This window comes from Lycium ferocissimum, chromosome 4 (assembly GCF_029784015.1).
Source record: "Lycium ferocissimum isolate CSIRO_LF1 chromosome 4, AGI_CSIRO_Lferr_CH_V1, whole genome shotgun sequence".
NCBI classification, from domain to species: domain Eukaryota; kingdom Viridiplantae; phylum Streptophyta; class Magnoliopsida; order Solanales; family Solanaceae; genus Lycium; species Lycium ferocissimum.
This window is the reverse complement of record NC_081345.1, coordinates 465,602-485,337: the sequence shown is the minus strand read 5'-3', so window position 1 is coordinate 485,337 and position 19,736 is coordinate 465,602. Positions and strand designations below refer to the sequence as shown.

Here is a 19,736-nt window from a genome sequence, read left to right as displayed (position 1 = left end):
ACAGCTAACATAATTCAGAGAAGGCCTACATGATTCGGTTACATGTAATGCTGAACTTTTTGAGCACTCATTATTTTCATAATAGATGATCTTGTTTTAATGAAGATTGTCAAGGATAAAACCTTCTTAAATACTAGATTTGAGTCTTTTTGCTCCAGAATTCAATTGTCAAGAACTTACCTCCAGCTACTCCAAATAATGTGCAAAGTTAGATGGTACTCCCTCCATTCCAGCTTTTGTGGCATCATTTTCTCTTTAGTCCATTTTAAAAAGAATATCAGCTTTCTAAATTTTGAACAATTTTGACTTAAACTTACCGTTATACCCTTGATGAGAAGCTTTTATAACCACACAAATATTATGGAATGCTTAAGACCACAAGTTTCAAAAGAGGAGAAAGAAGATTCTATGGTGGAACACAATGCCTGCTTGCATCTGGTGGACCGTATGGAAAGAAAGCAGTGCTAGATGTTTTGAAGACAAAGCACACTCCATACAACAAATCATGTCTAATTGTACACTTCTGTTTTCTTTTTGGTGCAGGGAGGAATTTGTAAATAGTAGATCAATACTTAGCCTCTTAGAATCCTTACAAGATTAGAAAGGAATTCATCTTTTGGTTTTTGCACTCTTGTACATATACAAGTACCTTTTCTAAAAACAAAGCCACGATTTTGATAAGTCTTAAAGCCGCACAAATGTTGTGGCATGTTTATTACCATAAGTTTCAAAAGTCTTTATTTCTTTCTAAACTCGGTGCCCATTCGAACTTTTCTATTTTTCTCTTTCTTCAATAGAAAGTAGGGGAGGTCAATTTTATCAGATAAATTGAAACGTAGGGAGTATTATCTTTTAGCCTTAAACATCCAAAGCAATAAATTGGTACTCCCTTTTCCAAATTTATGTGATAGTGTTTGTCTTAGCACGAAGTTTAAGAATGAAAGTAAGACTTTTGAAACTTGTGATCTAAAACAAGCATAGATATTTTGTGTGGCTATAAAGGGTACTATGAGAAGTTTAAAGCTAAATTGTTACCAAATATCGAAAGGTGTCATTCTTTTTGGGATTGATTAAAAAGGAAAGAGTGTCACGTAAATTGGGACTGAGGGAGTATTTAGAAAATTCAAGTACCTTGTGTAAAGATTCTGAGTATGAAAATATACAATGTCTTGGTTTGCAGACTCGCACATCATGGGGGTATGATTTGATATTGATGCTTATCCTTCAGTTCTGCCTTCTGTCTGACATCACTTTAGTTAAGGCATTTGTTAGGTTGAGAACTGAACAGGGATTTGACTACAATCATTTTTTTTGGATAAGAAATCGACTGCTATCAACTGATCTCTGTGAAATTATTGTTGGTAGGATATCATTCTGCTCTGTAACTGATGTACTAGAGAGTTTTTTTTGATAATCATGGTGTCCGGGCCAACTTGCGTGCACCTTGACTAATTTAATGGGGTACCTGTTACCTCTCAAGTGTCACCAGCACATGTACCGGTAACTCTACCCACCAAGGCTTGGACAAATAGGACGCTATCACCTAGTGTTTTTGTCTCCGCTAGGATTTGACCTAAGACCTCATAGTTCTGAATCCACTTTGTTGACCACTAGGCCACACCCTTGGGTGGATGGACCTTAGAATACTGTGTTTATGGTATATTATCTGGTGCACTGGTCAAGTAAAGAACCATATTGCTTTGACAGCTGTACTTGCGAGTTGTCTGTAGATTACGAGTCCCTAAAAAGTTACCAGTCTTTGTAGTAATGAAGCTAATCTGGCTCCCCCTTCCTTTCCGGGTTGGGTTTTAGAGGGGGCTCTTATCTTCATTGCTGTTTCATTTGAGTCATTTGAATTATTTACGCGGTCCTTTATCTGTTCATAGGGCTTAATTTGGGTCGCTTTTTCTTTCTTATCAACTTCTCTGATTTTGGGGTTATAACCATCTGAAAAATTATTGTTAGAGGCGGATATTATAAAGTCGGTTGCAGTTCTGCTAATGTTGTCCTATAAACAATGTTGTCATGTATGGTGATACTGCTTTAGGAAGATGACGAGCATACTATTGAAGAAGATGAGGCTGTTATAACTAAAGAAGAAAGGGAAGAAGAGTTAGCTGCCTTACAAAATGAAATGGATCTACCTCTTGAAGAGCTTCTTAAGCGTTATGCAGTTGGGGAAGGTACTATATGGCTGATCGAATCATTGTAGATTATTTCACATTCATGCCTCTTCCTGCACTATTTGACAAGTTCCTGTATCATCTGACATTCGTGAAGAAGATGGATTATCTTAAGTCTCTTCTTTTTTCCGATCAATCACATGCTTTTGGTGAAGTATCTAAAATATGTGTTTGATTTATATTCATTGTGAATATTCAGCTAGCAGAGATTGTAGCCCTGAGAAGAGTGATGCAGATGTTACAGTCAGTTCTGGCAAGGGCAGCGATAAATGTGAGTTGCAGTCAGCCTCTTTGTCTATTTCTAATTGTAAAGTCAAGGAACTCTCCATGGATTCAAGTAATCGCTGTACAGGTAGAGACGTTGATGTTGCTACTGAGACCGACAAAGGCTGCACACCTGCAATTTCGGGTCGTCGTTCTGTAAGTTGTATGTGTTTATGGTTACTGCTTTGACTACTATAACTAGGTAAGTGGTTGAGGTGATATATTTGCTTTTTGGTACATGCAGGTTGAAAGTAACGGCGTCTTTTCGGTTCCAAATATTCATTATTCTGACCTAGGGAAAGACAAGCGAAAAAGTCCTCCAAAGAAGTATCAGGAGTTGCACAGAGTTAATTTGTTAGGTGATTTTAATGATGAACAGGTAAAGATGCTTATCTAACAATTGCAAGGGTGGTTAGACTTAACAGATAAATTTTTCTTTATCTAACATCCGAGAAAACTTAGTTCAATTTAATTTATAGCTTGCATTACTTATCATTAGAAAATTATGCCTTGCATAATGGTTGTCTGCATATATTTGTTTTGGGAATTTTAACTTCATGCTGACCTTCAAGTATGATATACTGGTTTGTCATAGAGGAACTGCACCTCTGTGGTCCTCTTCCAATGCTGGCCCAATAGATAACATTTGATTATTGAAGATGATGATTTTGGTGGAAAATTCAAGTGTATCTTTTGTAAAGAGAAAATCAAAATTTTCATCTCGCTTTTTCATGGAGTGCAGTGTTTTTTCTATCAGAGTGTGTCTCTTTGGTTCCTTAGTATGCCTCACGAAGAGTACCTTCAGTATTTCGTACCTTCATCTGAATTTTCTCCATTTTATGTAGGATGATGATGATTATGTCCTTGCTGTTGGTGAAGATAAAGGATACAATATGGTAAGGCAATGACTGCTATATTATCCAGTTGGTTACAGAGCATCAACCTGTCTGAGGCAAAATCTCATCATTTTAACAGTTCATTTTTAGTGTGTTCTCTATTTCCAGGATGAATTTGAGGTATTAGCATCTGTTGCGTGATCTAGTCTTAGAGATTGCTTATAAAATCAATCACTTTGTGTGGTATTGGTAGGATGATGAAACAACTTTGTTAGAGGAGGAGGAGTTGGCAAAGGCAGAGGCAAATGATGCTGCAGATGAGGTAAAAACTCATTTTTCTGACTTTCCTATCCGAAATTCTGATGCATTCTGTTATACATAGACCTGGTCCACAGTTCTCCCCTCATGTATAATAGAGTTTCAAAATGGTTACATTTGCTGTTGCAATGAGGTAAATTCTCAATTTTCAGATTGCACTGTTGCAAAAGGAGAGCGAACTTCCTTTAGATGAGCTCCTTGCTAGGTATAAAGAGGTATGTGCTGCTCTGCTCTTCTAGGGGACTTGATGTTACAGTTAATTCTTACCCCTGTCATGTTTTGCTTGTTAGGATTTTGATACTGATGAAAATGTGGGGGATGATTCTGAATCATATGCGTCTGCTTCTGATGATCTTTTGGAATCACCAGCACACAATGAATCTGAACCCAGTCGAGTAAATGATGGACCGTGTGATGTAATGCCCACTACAGTTGCTGAGAAGGAAGAAAAGGAAGTTGAAGGTGTGGATAAAACAGAGGAAGAGAGGGAGAGTGAGGATATAATTGCTGATGCAGCAGCTGCTGCCAGATCAGCACAACCAACGGGTAGTACCTTCTCAACAACCAAAGTGCGGACTAAGTTCCCCTTCCTTCTAAAATTTCCCCTCCGTGAGTATCAACATATTGGTTTGGACTGGCTTGTAACCATGTATGAGAAGAAACTTAATGGAATCCTAGCAGATGAAATGGGTTTGGGGAAGACTATCATGACAATTGCTCTTCTTGCTCACCTAGCATGTGAAAAAGGAATTTGGGGCCCTCATCTTATTGTTGTTCCAACTAGTGTTATGCTAAACTGGGAGACTGAGTTTCTTAGATGGTGTCCTGCTTTCAAAATCTTGACATATTTTGGCAGTGCAAAAGAGCGAAAGATTAAAAGGCAAGGCTGGTTGAAGCCAAACTCGTTTCACATATGTATCACAACTTACAGACTCGTTATACAAGACTCCAAAGTTTTCAAGCGTAAGAAGTGGAAATACCTGATTTTAGATGAAGCTCATCTAATAAAGAATTGGAAATCACAAAGATGGCAGACGCTTCTGAATTTTAACTCAAAACGGCGTATTCTTTTGACTGGTACGCCATTGCAGAATGATCTCATGGAGCTGTGGTCCCTAATGCATTTCTTGATGCCGCATATTTTTCAATCTCATCAAGAATTCAAAGATTGGTTCTGTAATCCTATTTCTGGAATGGTTGAGGGACAAGAAAAGGTAAATAAGGAAGTTGTTGATCGCTTGCATAATGTCCTTCGCCCCTTTATTCTCCGCCGTTTGAAAAGGGATGTGGAGAAGCAGCTTCCTTCAAAACATGAGCACGTTGTTTATTGTAAGCTCTCAAGGAGGCAGCGTAACTTGTATGAAGACTTTATTGCTAGTTCGGAGACACAAGCCACTCTAGCTAGTTCAAATTTTTTTGGGATGATAAGTGTTATAATGCAACTTCGCAAAGTGTGCAATCATCCTGACTTATTTGAAGGACGTCCAATAGTGAGCTCTTTTGATATGAGTGGTATTCATATGCACTTGAGCTCTACCATTTGCTCGATGCTTTCGCCTGGTATATTTTCAACTGTCAACCTTGTAGCTTTGGGATTGTTGTTTACACATCTTGATTTTTCAATGACGTCTTGGGAGAGTAATGATGTTCAATCCATTGCTACCCCATCAAGCTTGATTGAGGGTCGTGTGTCTCTGATTCATGGTGAAGAAACTTCACAAGGACTTAAACGGAATAAGAAGTTTCACGGAACAAATATATTTGAAGAGATCCAAAAGGCACTTGCTGAGGAGAGACTGAGAGAAGCAAAGGAGAGAGCAGCATCTATTGCATGGTGGAATTCCATTAAGTGTAAGCGGAAACCTGTATATTCTACAAGTATTCGGGAGATTGTTACTGTGAAACATCCAGTCCATGGCATTTACTGTCAAAAAAGTAATCCCTTGTCATTCTTGTACTCCACTAGGCTTGCGGAATCAATACTGTCACCAGTTGAGAGATTCCAAAAAATGGTTGATCAGGTTGAGACTTTTATGTTTGCAATCCCTGCTGCACGTTCCCCAGCACCTGCTTGCTGGTGCAGTAAACCAGGAACTTCCGTATTTTTCAGTCCGACCTTTAAGGAGAGATGTTCTGAGGTTCTTTCTCCTCTTCTCACTCCTTTTCGTCCAGCCATTGTTAGAAGGCAAGTCTACTTTCCAGATAGGCGGCTTATACAATTTGACTGTGGAAAGCTGCAGGAGCTTGCAGGCTTGTTGAGGCGATTAAAATCAGAAGGTCACCGTGCATTAATTTTCACCCAAATGACAAAGATGCTTGATGTTTTAGAAGCCTTCATTAATTTGTATGGTTACACTTACATGCGTCTGGATGGTTCTACTCCGCCAGAAGCGAGACAAACTTTGATGCAACGTTTCAACACGAATCCAAAGATTTTCCTTTTTATTTTGTCAACCCGTAGTGGTGGAGTTGGCATCAACTTGGTGGGTGCAGACACAGTCATCTTTTATGATAGTGACTGGAACCCAGCGATGGATCAACAGGCTCAAGATCGCTGTCATAGAATAGGCCAGACTCGTGAAGTACACATTTACCGGTTGATAAGTGAGAGCACAATTGAAGAGAATATTTTGAAAAAGGCAAACCAGAAGCGTGCTCTGGATGATTTGGTTATACAGCGTGGAAGTTACAACACTGAATTCTTCAAGAAGCTGGATCCAATGGAATTGTTCTCAGGCCACAGAACAGTTTCCTTAAAGAATATTGAAGTAGAGAAGAATAGCAATGTCACTGAGGTTCAGCTTTCTAATGCTGACGTGGAGGCTGCTCTGCAAAATGTAGAAGATGAGGCAGATTACATGGCTCTGAAGAAAGTTGAAGAGGAAGAGGCAGTAGACAATCAGGAGTTTACTGAAGAAGCAATTGTCAGGTTGGAAGATGATGAACTTGGTAATGATGATGAGACGAAGGCTGATGAGCCTGCTGATCATGAAGCCCTAGTTACAACATCAAGTAAAGAACTTGTGGCAGAGGGAAATGTTAGCAATCCATTAAAAGAACAAGCAATTACTTTTGCTGGTAAAGAAGATGACATTGACATGCTGGCCGATGTCAAACAGATGGCAGCAGCAGCAGCTGCTGCCGGACAAGCTATCTTGTCTTTCGAGAGTCAGTTACGTCCAATTGATCGGTATGCTGTTCGTTTTCTGGAGTTATGGGACCCTATCATAGACAAGACAGCTATTGAGTCACAAGGTCATTTTGAAGAAACTGAATGGGAATTGGATAGAATTGAAAAGTTGAAGGAAGATATGGAAGCAGAGATTGATGATGATGAAGAGCCTTTAGTTTACGAGAGTAAGCTTATCTTAACCCTTCATAACTTTTTGTCTTTGTATTTATTTCAAGTAAATATTTGACCTAGCTATCTGTACAAGAAAATTTTCGCACAGAAATAGTTTGTAGCTTCACTCACATGTGAGGGATATAATCAAATTTTGGTCTTTAGTTGGACTGATATTGAGATTTGGAACAAAAATGTTCTACTGATAGTTATACAAAAATGATCTTAGATATTTGAGGCTGCAAACATTTTTAATTTGCTGAATTAACGCTCTTAAGAAAGTAGTTTAAATGAATTCTGTCCCCATTAATGTCAGGATGGGATGCTGATTTTGCTACTGAGGTATACAGACAGCAGGTTGAGACTTTGGCTCAGCATCAGGTTTGTAATTTTGTGATACTTTGGGTCATTGTCACCCTTCTTTTCCTTTTTGTCCTTTATAAAAGCTAGAGGAGAAGGAAGATAATACAACGAAAGAAGGGATAAAGAATAAACATAACTGGATGTAGGTTTCATAGAATAACTAACCTTATACTGTGACAGTTGATGGAGGAACTGGAAGCTGAAGCTAAAGAGAAAGAACTTGCAGAATATGAGAACTCCATGGGGTAAGCGATTGCTGTAATAATAAGAACTGTTCCCGTTCTTCCTTTCTTTCATTCTTTTCTTTTGTTTTGTTTTGTTTCTGAGATAATTAATAGTCCGCATTTCTTACTTCTATTATGAAGAGTTTACATTCCTGATTTTTTTGGTTTGGAATCTTGATTGTCAATTATCTCACTTTGACTTTATCTAGCTTCTATCCCCTTGCTTTCCAATTTTGCACCGCTAGTAGTTAGGTCCGTACAGGATTATATGTGATTTTGATCTCTGTGCTAGGATTGTCACAGTTTGAACTAAATCAAGTTTACTAGTTTGTTGGCATCACTTAATCAAATTATGAGTGAATGGTATTCATATCTGGAGGTGCTGTCTATCTCTCATTCACCTCATCTGTTTTTTATGTTCTTGAAATCCTTTGTTGTGTTGGAATGGATGATATTCCTTCCGCTTCGGTTATTTTACTCCTTCGAAAGTAAGCTAACTGACTTTGACAATGTTTCTTACTGATTTTTAACTGCAATATGCTTTCCAGGCATACATCTTCTGTTCCAAAAACCAAGTCAAAGAAGAAGGCAAAGAAAACAAAGTTCAAATCTTTGAAAAAAGGAGGTCTAGCTTCTGAACGTCAAGCTTTGAAGGAAGAGTCTTCGATAGAGTTGATGCCCATAGATGACGATATTCTATCCAGTGAGCCAGTTACGACGCCGGATTCTGCTCAAGAGAGAAAACGTAAACCAGCAATATATGATGAGGATGCAAAAGGCGCCAAGAAGTCTAAAAAGCTGAAGAAGTCTTCTGAGGTATCTTCTCTGGTACATTCAACATATTATGGAAAGCGGCAGGTTGAATCTAAGGAATTGAAGTATGATGTTGGCACCATGGACATCGAACTCAGACCAATTAGCAGAAGCAAGATGGGAGGAAAAATCTCAATCAATCCAATGCCTGTAAAGCGAGTTCTTACTATTAAATCAGAAAGGCCGATTAGGAAAGGTAAAACATGGTCTAAAGATTATGTTCCATCAGCTGATTCATGGTTGCCACAAGAAGATGCTGTACTTTGTGCTTCTGTTCATGAGTATGGTCCTCACTGGAGCTTGGTGAGTGATATCTTGTATGGAGTGACTGCTGGCGGAGCTTATAGAGGAAGATATCGTCACCCTCTTCATTGCTGTGAGAGGTTTAGGGAACTCATACAGAGATATGTGTTATCTGCCGTAGACAGTGTTAATGATAGATCCAACAATACTGGCTGTATGAAAGGTCTTCTCAAAGTGACTGAGGTAAGCTAGATTTCTATTTCATATCCCTTGCTTTTGGAGGAGATTATTAAATTAAAAAAAAAAAAAAAAAAAAAACGAAAGAAGAAAAGAAACAAAGACTCATCATTAGTCAAAGAGTAGAAATAAAGGTTTAAGGAAACTAAGAAGAATTTCCAGTGCCACCCTTTATTCTTGTATTGAGGGTAGGGACCTCGCAAAGAATGAAACCATAGGAGATAGAACAACTGTGGTTGAGAAACTATTTTGGATGGAACTATAGGTGCCGCTGGAAGTTCTGTTTAAGTTGACAGTTGTTTAACTTTAAATTATCACTTCTCATATTTTTCGTGTTCTTATGTTGCATTCTTATTGCTTATTTGGGACATTGATATATGTGGGGTGTCAAACCAGCAGGTTGGGCTGAAGATCCACCCAAAGTTTACTTGGGCTGGTTCAAGATGACCCGCCCAAAGTTGGGCAATTTGCACGATTGCCCTTCATTGGGGGTGGTCTTTAATTGTTGTCCCTCAAATTGCTGGTCTTTAATTTTTGCCCTTCGCTAAAAATATCCCGAGGTTCTTGGCTCGAACCCTGGCTTAGTCATAAAAATAAAAATAAAAATTCGCAAGACAAGGCTTTGCAAAAAGTCTGCCTGCATCAGCAGACTTTGCCTTAAGGCATAACTAAAAGACTGCCGGAGAAGGCAGACTTTGCCTTATAAGGCAATCTTTTTGCGGCAGACTTTGCCTTAAGACATAACTAAAAGTCTGCCGTCTCCAGTAGACTTCTTGCAAAGCCTTGCCTTGCGATTTTTTTTTTTTTTTTTTTTGACTGAGCGGGTGTTCGAACCCAGAACCTCGGGGTATTTTCGGCCACCTTTTAAGCAAATCGAAAAAATTCAAGACCAGCAATCTGAGGGGCAAAAATTAAAGACCACCCCAAAAGAAGGGCAATCCGCGCAAAAAATGCCCAAAGTTTACTTGGACCGGTTCAAGATGGGCTAAAGGATGAGTCATAGCTTAACACCCTCCCTCCCAAAACTCTTACCAAGTTTTAATTCTTTGGTTGTTTGTTTGTTTTCTTGGAAACTGTTTAATCACCAAATGAAACTAATTTTTTTTTTCTTTTATCATGGCTATGTATGACATATCGAACAAGAATATATTCTTTTTAAAAAATATTTTGACAAGGTTTTTCACGGGTCAATTTGCGCTATATACTTGGCTTAAATTAGCCCAAGTTTTAGATGAGCGAGTCATGTTTCCATGAACATACTGTGTCACTTTTATTAGAGATGCATGATTGACAAATGGTCAACAGTTCATGCAGAGTTATAAGAACTTGGCAAATTGTTTTCACCTAGTGATAGAGAAGAACACATTGTGTAGTGAGTGTTTATTTTGCTCCACCTTGATTAGTCTTTGCTTGTTCCTAGTTGGAAGATGATAGATGCTCTTCTTTATATTACGACCTTTTACTTAAATTTTCTTCCTTTGGATCAAGACTCTCAACTTCTTTTCTTGAAAGTCCCGCCAACACAAAAAAGTCTCCGATGAATTTATCATAGACTCTCCGATGGAAAAAGAAAACCTTCTTCTTGGCCGGCGTGAAATCCTTTGAATTAACACATGTTGGAGAAGGCCATACACGCTGGTTCATCCTAATCGAGCGAGGACACACATTTACCAACATGCTCACGTATGTAGAGTTATAGCTAAATTTTAACATTGATGGTCGGTCCGTGAGGATGGAGTTATGATTGGGTGATAGGAAATCCTCTGTAATTATCCCCGAGTCAGATTACAACTACGTTTGGGGCAGGTAGCGGAGAAGATTCTCAGATTTGTGGGTAAACCTTGCAATCTAGCTTTAAATCGATTCAATAGCAATGAAAGATCCTACATAGATGCAACTAACATAAACAAATGGCCGAAACGGACACTTCGTTCTGCAAGGAGGACAACAATGCTCGACAGAGAAACCTTCAATTCCTATCTTGTTGCCATATCAGGAACTTCAGTAATCCCTTTAGTTCGAGCCCAAAAACGGAGTTATCCACAGCTGGTTCCTTCGTAGATAGAGGCTAACAACAAGCCTCAAAGTGAAACCTCTCACAATCAATTTCTCTTTGAACTCTCATTTAGGAAAGAGGTGGAAAAAGATAAGGTCGAAAATTGGTTTTGGGATGGGGAAAGATTGACAATTAGATTGGTGGTCGCCGGTGGCCAATATTAGTCACTAAATAACGAGCGGATCATTGATGGATCAGAGCATTTGATATTCCTATGCATGCATGGTCAGAAAATGCCCTAAACATTCGAGATAGGTATAGGGGATATATCAGCACCAACGAAGATACCAAGAGAAAGGTCTCACCTTCTCCGGGCTCACATATGTGTGAAGGATTTGGAACATGAACCTCCTGAGACTAGGAGGGTTGAATTGAAGGTAAATGATTGGGTTTTTGAGATTTCCATTATCATTGATGGACATATCAGTTCAACAGCTCCCGGCAAAACTTCAAGGGCTTAGGTTATGGACCAAGGGTTCACCCCAAAGCCTATGACTTCATCGAGCCTCGTAAAAGTAGTACCTGACAAGCTGACAACCTGCCACCAAACACGTGCCTCAACACGTGGCCTTTTCAAAAATCTTTTTCTAACCGCTATCAGAAGACTTGAAGTGAGGGCGTGGTTCAAGTCACATCGTATGCTCGTCTTCATAAAGGTTTGACTTTGATTGTTTGTTGCCAAAGAGAAAAGTTCGTTGTTTAGGTCCTACTCTGGATTTACCAAGCAACTTTCGAATCAGGCCCATTTCATGTACCTTGCCTATTACAACGAGGGCCCAAAAAGTAAAAATGGGAAGATATTGGCAAGCGGAAGGAGAAAATGGAATGGAGACCAACTAGGTCAGCCCAATTCAATAATTTAAATCCAGGAACATCAAGTTATATACCTAACTCGACTCAGGCCCCTCAATATGAGAAAAAGCAGGCTATAGTTATACACGAGGCTGTGAACGATCATATCATCGCCAGTCCAACTATAATTGGGACAACTCAGTGCACCAAAATTATTATGGCAAAAGCTTGCAAAGCTTTTGGAGTGCATGTCTTTGGGTTTGAACACGAAATTCTTGATATGATTTTGAGGATGGAGCTGAAGAGGAGGAAACAACTTCTACACCAAAGAAGCAGGACGAGGCCAAGGAAGAAAACGAAAAAGAAAGGGAAAATGAGGTAAAGAATCTCAAAAGCCCAGTCAACTATGAAAAGGGGAATTGCAGGTCGGTGGAAAGGCTTATAAGGGCGAGGAAGCTCAAAGCTTTTTAGCTGGAACATGCGAGAGCTAAATGTTAGAAGTAAGAGATATGCTATCAAATCTTTGGTACAAAAGTAGAAGCCAGACATCTTCTGTATGCAGGAAACAAAAATTCACGACTTAAACCGGCTTTAACAAGACATATTTGGGGTTCTAAATGGGTGGATTGGGCAGAATCCAAAGGCAATTGTTCCGGTGGTGGGATTACTATCTTTTGGGATAAGAGATTATGGACATGTAATGATGTGCAACAAGGTCCTTATTCTATTTCCACAATGCTTGAAGGGGTTCAGGTAACTACCAGGTGGTATTTCACCGGAGTTATGAGCCACACTCTAACCGAAAAGAACAGGATTTTCGGATGAACGATCTGCAATCAGAGGTTTATGGAATGATCGTTGGGTGACGGGGAGACTTCAAAGTGTGGAGATTTGAGCATAAAAGATTCAATGGCGTAAGGAGATCCAGTGCTATGAGGAGCTTTTTAGACTTCATTCAAGACATGCAACTGAGTGATCTTCACTACAAGGTGCCACTTTCCAGTGCCATGAGGAGCTTTTTAGACTTCATTCAAGACATGCAACTAAGTGATCTCCCACTACAAGGAGCCACTTACACCTGGTGTAGGGGAGAAGAATTTTCTCAAGCATTCCGAATAGATAGATTTCTAATTTCCAATGAATGGAATTACACTTTTGGTTGTGTGAATGAGTTAGCTCTCCCAAAGGTTATATCAAACGACATGCCAAGTGTGCTAGAGAGTGGAGATTGGTCTACAAATCCTTACTTTTTTGTCTTTGAAATTATGGTTACAATATGAAGGTTTCAGTGAGAAGATCACAGAATGGTGGCATAGCTATGTGGTGAATGGCCTTGATTTTATTCTTTTTCAAAAACTGAGCATCTTGAAAAGACATCTTCATACGGAATACTAAGTTCTTCCAAAAAGTGACCAGAGCTTTCTGGAGATACAATTGCATAAACAATTAAAGGAGGCTGATGGAATAACTGAGAACAAAGAGGTTATCAACGGAGAAATTCTGAATTTTACCCGAATGTATACTCGGGGGATGAAAGTGGGATGCCTATAACACATATTGAGGGCTTGGGATGCTTAACCATGGAAAAAAAGAGGGACCAAAAACTGCCTTTACTGAAGAGGAAGGGAGAAGTGCCATTAACACATGTGCCCCTGACTAGATCCCTAACCCGATGGCTTCAAAATAGCCTTCTACCCAAAGTCAGGAGACACCAGTAAGCAAGATGTGCTCTAAATCTTTCACCAAAACTACCACATGGTTTATTCTTTCAATGCATCTTTTATTGCCCTCATCCCTAAAAGGAAAGGAGCTACGGAACTAAGATATTACAGGCCTATAAGACTCATATCGTCAGGTTATATAAAATTGCAGTAGAAAGACTCAAAGGGTGGTGCTCAAATGAAGATCAATCATTATGGAAGATCAATCATTTTCTTATGAAATGGCTCTGGCGGTACTCAAATGAAGATCAATCATTATGGAAGAAGGTGATTAAAGAAAAATATGGGGAGGACGGTGCGTGGAAAACCAAAGCTGTCAGCACTGTCTATGGGGTTAGTGTTTGGAGGACTATCAGAAATCTTTGGAATATCTTCAGCATTAATACCAGATTCAAAGTTAGGAATGGGCAACATATTTCTTTATGGGAAGACAACTGGTTAGGTAATGGCTTTCTCCGGCACCTTTATCCAGATGTTTACATCCTAAATCAGCAGCAAAGGGCCAATATCAATGAGGTATGGAACGACCAAGGATGGGACCTTAGCTTCAGAACACTTTTGAATGACTGGGAAATAGACAGATTCAGTGCGTTCCTCAGCACACTTAATCCCTTCAATGGAGTCTTACCTGAGCAAGATCGATTATGGTGGCTGTGAGACAAATCAGGAGTCTTTTCAGTCAAGACAGCTTACCTTTGGATGAATCACAACAACAGTCTTCAAGTACAATGGCCTTGGAGACAAATTTGGAAGACAAACATACCATACAAGGTGGCATGCTTTGTTTGGTTGGTAGTAAAGAATGCTTGTTTAACAAAAGACAGACTAAAAAGAAGGGGAATACAAGTTGGCTCTACCTGTCACTTATGTGGACTGTATGCAGAAACAACAATCACCTTTTTTTGCATTGTAGGGTGACTACTCAATTGTGGGACATATTTCTTGCTAATACTGGTTTGAATTGGGCAATGCCAGTTCATACATTAGGTATGATAACTAGTTGGAACAGAAGTGGAGGGACTAAAGCTCAAACAAAGTATTGGAGTATGATCCCAGGATGCGTATGGTGGACTATCTGGAAGGAAAGAAATTCAAGATGTTTTGTTAACAAAAGCAACCCCATCCAGAAGATAAAGCTTAATTGTATTCGACTTTTGTATTTTTGGTGTAAAGAAAAGTACATAGATGACACAGAGACGCTCATACAATTTCTAGAGTCTCTCTAGTTGCTAGTTTATTATATTTGTGCAGCTTTAGCTAGACTCCCTGTAACTATGGCCTTTCACTGGCACTTTTGATTCAATACAGTTTGTTACCATCTCAAAAAAAAAAAAAAAAAAAAAAAGGTCTCAAAGGGTGGTAAGGTAGCTTTGTTCTGGACATCAGAATGCATTTATCAACAGTCGACAAATAACTGATGTTGCTCTCATAACAAATGAGGTTTTGGATCAGAAACTGAAAACTAGTGATGCTGGACTTATACTCAAGTTAGATGTGAATAAGCTTTTGATAAGTTATGCTGGCCTTACCTTTTCTCAATGCTTTACTCAATCGTTAGGCAAGTGGATTTTGGAGAGAGATAGATCAGATGGATGAGGGATTCCATCAGTGCAGTCAAGTACTCCATTCTTGTTAACAGAAGTCTAATGGGTTTCTTTTTCCCCAAGATATGGATCTGGCAGACGACCCTCTATCTCCCTTTCTCTTTATACTGGATCTGGAAGGACTTAGCAGAATGCTTGAAAAGCCAAGCAACTCCAATTGTTTGAAGGGTTCATAGTGGGTAAGGAATACTCCTATTTCTGTGTCACCCCTATTATTTGCAGATGATACACTCACCTTCTGTGGACTAGAAAGGTCTTAATCCTCAAGTCCTTTATCTAAACGTCACTCTTATTATATTTGAGGCAATGTCTGGTCTACACTTCAATATACTCAAAAGTGTAATCTATCCAGTGAATATGGTTTCAAGTGTGATGGAGCTAGAAGACATTATGGGCTGTAGTACAAGCTTCTTTCCCACTACCTATTTGGGCCTGCCTCTAGGTGCCAAATACAAGTCCACACAGATCTGGGGTGCAGTAATTGAGAAATTCGGGAAAAACCTGGCCACGTGGCAGAAACAATACCTATCTCAAAAGATTCAGAAGCAGCTAGATAGGATAAGAAGGAAAATTCTATGGGAAGCGAACACTCTGGGTCACAAGAACCATCTGGTGAAATAGTAAAGTCATGCGTCCCAAAGAACTTGGTGGACTTGGAGTCAAAGACCTAAGTCTTACACAACAAAAGTTGAAATGGCTTGGAAATTTAATTAAGATGATGTTGGGCTATGGAAGGAGATTCACATAGCAAAATATTGGAGACTCAATCACTAGAGCACTAAAGCTATCAGAGCACCTGACTGTGTAGGATTAAGGAAGAGTGTAAACAGTCTATGGGAAGAATTGTGGGGATTCAACACTAAAGGAAGCAATCCCAAATCTCTTCCTCATTGGAGGAAATCCAATCTCTTTCATTGCTCATAATAGAGGGTGCAGTCCACAGAATTTAAATCTTAAGAGGAACTTGCAAATATCGAATGGTGGATGCACTCATAGATTTGCTGAAATGTTGGAAGAATGTACTTTTAACACACAGCAGAGGGAAAAATGAAATGGGGAGCTCAAGGATGGCTTCTACTCAGTTAAGGCAGGGTATGATGACATGTGCTCCAATAAAATGATGATCGACTTATGGTCATGGAAAACTAGTATGAAAAAATTGCCGCCCAAAGTGTGAGCTGCCTGCTTCGGCTGGCTGGTTTAAAGGGTGCTTGCCTCACCCAGGCTAACCTAAGAAGGAGGAGGACTTTTCAACTAGCTAACAGGTGTTTCATGTGCCAATCAGACACTAATCCATCATAAATTTGTTTCTTCACTGCTCAGTCGCTGCAAACATCTGGAACATGTTTCTCATTATCATTGGACTGAACTGGTTTATGCCCTTCAGTGTCAGAGATGGCTATGTAAGCTGGAATCGTAAGAAAATTGACAACCATCATAAAGATTTGGATTATGGTACCTGCACGCATTTTTTGGTATATAAAATTGCAAATATTTTGGTGGGTTATCAACTTCAAACTGCTATCTAAAGGCTAGATGCTTAGATAATCTTTTTAGTTGGGCTAAACTCTACGCTGTAACCAACTCTAATGCACTTTTGGATTTTGTCGGCTCTAGTTTTGTAGCACTCAAATTGTAAATAAGCTGATAAAACTTTTCCTTTTTTAATCTTTTGCATCATCTTCTTGATGCATTTTTATGGTATCCTACTTCATCAAAAAAACTCTTTTGGCAGAAAAATTGCTCTAAATGGCTTTTTAAGTCATTTTTCTTTTCGGCTCTCCATTTAGTCTTTCTTTTTTTTCCTTTGCGCTGTTGCTTTTTGGTGCATGTTTTTTTTTACCCCGAGTTTTTTGTCTAGCATCTTTTAATATATGTATGATAGTAAGTCATTTGACATCGCGCTTCCTCTGTACAAAGAAGCTATTGACCAAGATATATGTGTGGAAGTCTTGTAAGCTTAACGGAATGACTTTTAATCTTTGTACTTTTCAAAGATGCCATTTGACTTCTGCAGATGTGCTCTTTAGTTGTAAAACTGGATTTAGCTTGACGTCAAATTGGCAAATTGTGGTGTTTGGGGATGAGGTGGTTTTGGGATATAAAGGGAAAGGAGAAAAATTTACTTCAAGCTTCTATTCGATAATTGAACGGTGATTGTGAGTGTCAACTGAAATTCTCCGCATCAACCTTTCTGTAGCTGGCCAAGCCAATCAGCTGCTGCTGTAAAAGAACTTTCTGTAGTTTTCTGAAGTTTGAAAGAATAAGTTTTACCGTAGCAGTGTAATGCTTAATCAAACTCCCTCCCCGGGAAAGAAAAGGGTAATGTTTATATTTGGCTAATTTTTCTGGTCCTCTTTTCAGGAAAATGTCCGACTGGTGTTGGATATTGCATCAGAGATCCCAGATCATGAGCGGCTTGTTCAAAAGCATTTCTTTGCCCTTCTTTCCTCTGTGTGGAAAGTACAGAAAAGCCACACAAATACATCCTCATCTACCCAGAATGGATTCTATCATTCTGGAAGTTTATTTACACCAATTATGAACCGTGTTTCGACGAATTGCTCAATGGGTCCACCTGTAAAGAGGTTTTCTAATTTAAGTGTATGTGCCAAGTTAGTAGCAGCTGCTCTCTCTGACCAGCAGAGTGCACAAAGGGATGAGAGAGTCTCCATTGGTGACCAGAGAGAAGAAGCTTCTTTTCCTGCTGAGCATTTGGATATTACACTGGAATTTGGGGCAGAAAAAGATGATAAGACAATTCCCTTGCCATCTCCCATTACTGTCAAAATACTTGGTCCTGAATCTCCAGTGTCTCCAAGAATGACAATAGCTGACCATCATCATTTCAAGTCTTCCCACATTATGGCTGAAAACCGATTCTGGTATGTGATCATGCAACTCTAGTTTGTTACATGCTTTCAGTTAAGTGAACGGAGTCAAATGACAAACTTAATTAAGTGATTTCAATCTGTCAATGAAGTTAAACAGACCTCTTTCTTAGGTTAATTATCGAAAACATCCCTTATATATGCAATCCCTTAAGTTTTGAGTCATTATAATGACATTGTATTAATTTTCTTCTATAACATGGTTCTTTAGTCGTATCTACTTTTCGTGAGATCATACAATTAAGAAATGAAATTCACATTAATTAGAAATATAAGAATGGAAAAGATTCTAGGTCTTTCACATTCTAGTACTTTGGTCTGTGTTCCGAATTATCTATCATTTAGACTTTCATTCACATTTTGTTCTAAGAACCAACCAAGGCAGGAAGTTGTGCTGAAAAAGCAAGTGTAAACATTCATCCGTGATGTTTCAAGCACAATATTCTGTAGATATGCTCGTAAATACTTGAATTTGAAAAGATAAATTCAAATGGAGTTTCATCCTTGATATCCTTACTTAATCCTTGATACATTGTATGTAATTATGGAAGCACTGTTGAAGTTGGTAATACTTCAAATTCAATGGGTACACATTGATCCAGATTAATCAATATTCTCATTTAAATCCATATTTATGCAGGGATTAGTATTTACATGCTAATTTTCTGTTTCAGGGCTGCATCAAGTAGTGAAGGCTGTTTAGATTGGGCTTCCCTTGCTTTCCCTATTGGGGATGCCAAGTCACGTACTCCAGTGAAATCACAATTTCTGGGGAAGCATAAGCCCTCTGATTCAGTGAAGGTTTCGAAATCTAAGTCCAGAAAGATTTCAATCGAATCTAGTGATGTTGGCCGGACCAAGGATCTAGTGTTGCCGCCAGTGCCATCTGTATCTAATGATTCCTATCCAACAGCTGATGTGGGATTATCATTTCTTATAGAAAGTGGAAATGATTTTGAAGATAGGACCATGTTAGACCTAAATTCGGAATTTAATGCGGGGAGTGAGGATGTATTCCGACATGAATATGTTCCTGACTTTATATCGGGACTTGATGATTGGTCAGTGTTTCCGGAGTTCACAGATATCGGGTAGCTATCAAAATGTGAACTATGATATCACCTGATCGTCTAAGGTGGCAATTTGCTCTCAAAATTGGAAGCAAGCATGTCTTGGGCACCAAGGCTTGGAATCATGAAGGTGCTCTCGGGGGTTCGATAAGGGGGGGAAGATCTCGTTTGTTAGATGCCGATGAAGAGACAATTGGTTTGCCATGGCAGCACTTATACATGCCTGGACATTGATGGTCAGAGGTATTTGTTGGACGTGATAGACGTAGGGATGCTCTGCATAGGAAATGTAAAAAATTAGCAATTCATGTAAAGTAGGGGTGTAGGCTGCTTAATTTTTTCATTAGTGGGAAATCTGTGCTTGCAAATTTTGGAGGATGCAGTCAAATTCATTTGTGTAGGCACATTTCCCTCTTAGATTTCGGCAAAAATGTAGTGGTTTAGTTATTGAAATGAAAAGTTATTTCTACACTTACTATCTCCTTTTTTTCTCTAGCTCATATTGGGTTCTCACAAGTCACCTATCATGTTCCAAGTTAAATAGTCAAAGATTGACACAATGTCAGAATTAAATCCTCAAAGATGACACAATGTCAGAATTAAATCATAGTTCAATGGTCTCGTAGTCGTGCTTCTACATGTGTACTGCTCTCTCTGCGTAGAGTAACTGAACCCCGTTGATTTAATGGAAACGAAATTAAAGTCCGAATCCAAACAAAAGTAATTGTTAAAAAATGGTATTTCTATTTTGTTTTGCACTTAGGGTAAAAACATATAA

At 38.9% G+C, this 19,736-nt stretch overlaps 1 protein-coding gene across 3 annotated transcripts in view; it reads left to right on the top strand.

Moving 5' to 3' along the window:
• The window catches only part of LOC132051451 (protein PHOTOPERIOD-INDEPENDENT EARLY FLOWERING 1), a 34,253-nt gene extending 14,824 nt beyond the window's left edge, over positions 1-19,429 (top strand). Inside the window, exons 9-21 of one of the 3 annotated variants that reach the window (XM_059442511.1) lie at positions 2,048-2,183; positions 2,383-2,454; positions 2,536-2,603; positions 2,692-2,826; positions 3,293-3,343; positions 3,537-3,605; positions 3,754-3,816; positions 3,892-6,958; positions 7,261-7,325; positions 7,497-7,552; positions 8,080-8,830; positions 17,362-17,882; positions 18,563-19,429. In XM_059442511.1, the coding sequence (XP_059298494.1) occupies positions 2,048-2,183; positions 2,383-2,454; positions 2,536-2,603; positions 2,692-2,826; positions 3,293-3,343; positions 3,537-3,605; positions 3,754-3,816; positions 3,892-6,958; positions 7,261-7,325; positions 7,497-7,552; positions 8,080-8,830; positions 17,362-17,882; positions 18,563-18,983 (5,475 nt within the window). In that variant the 3' untranslated portion in view covers positions 18,984-19,429. Of the gene's footprint in view, positions 1-2,047; positions 2,184-2,382; positions 2,455-2,535; positions 2,604-2,691; positions 2,827-3,292; positions 3,344-3,536; positions 3,606-3,753; positions 3,817-3,891; positions 6,959-7,260; positions 7,326-7,487; positions 7,553-8,079; positions 8,831-17,361; positions 17,883-18,562 lie in introns of all 3 variants that reach the window. The other 2 variants (XM_059442510.1, XM_059442512.1) reach the window with 2 other exon arrangements.
• The last annotated feature ends 307 nt before the right edge of the window (positions 19,430-19,736 follow it).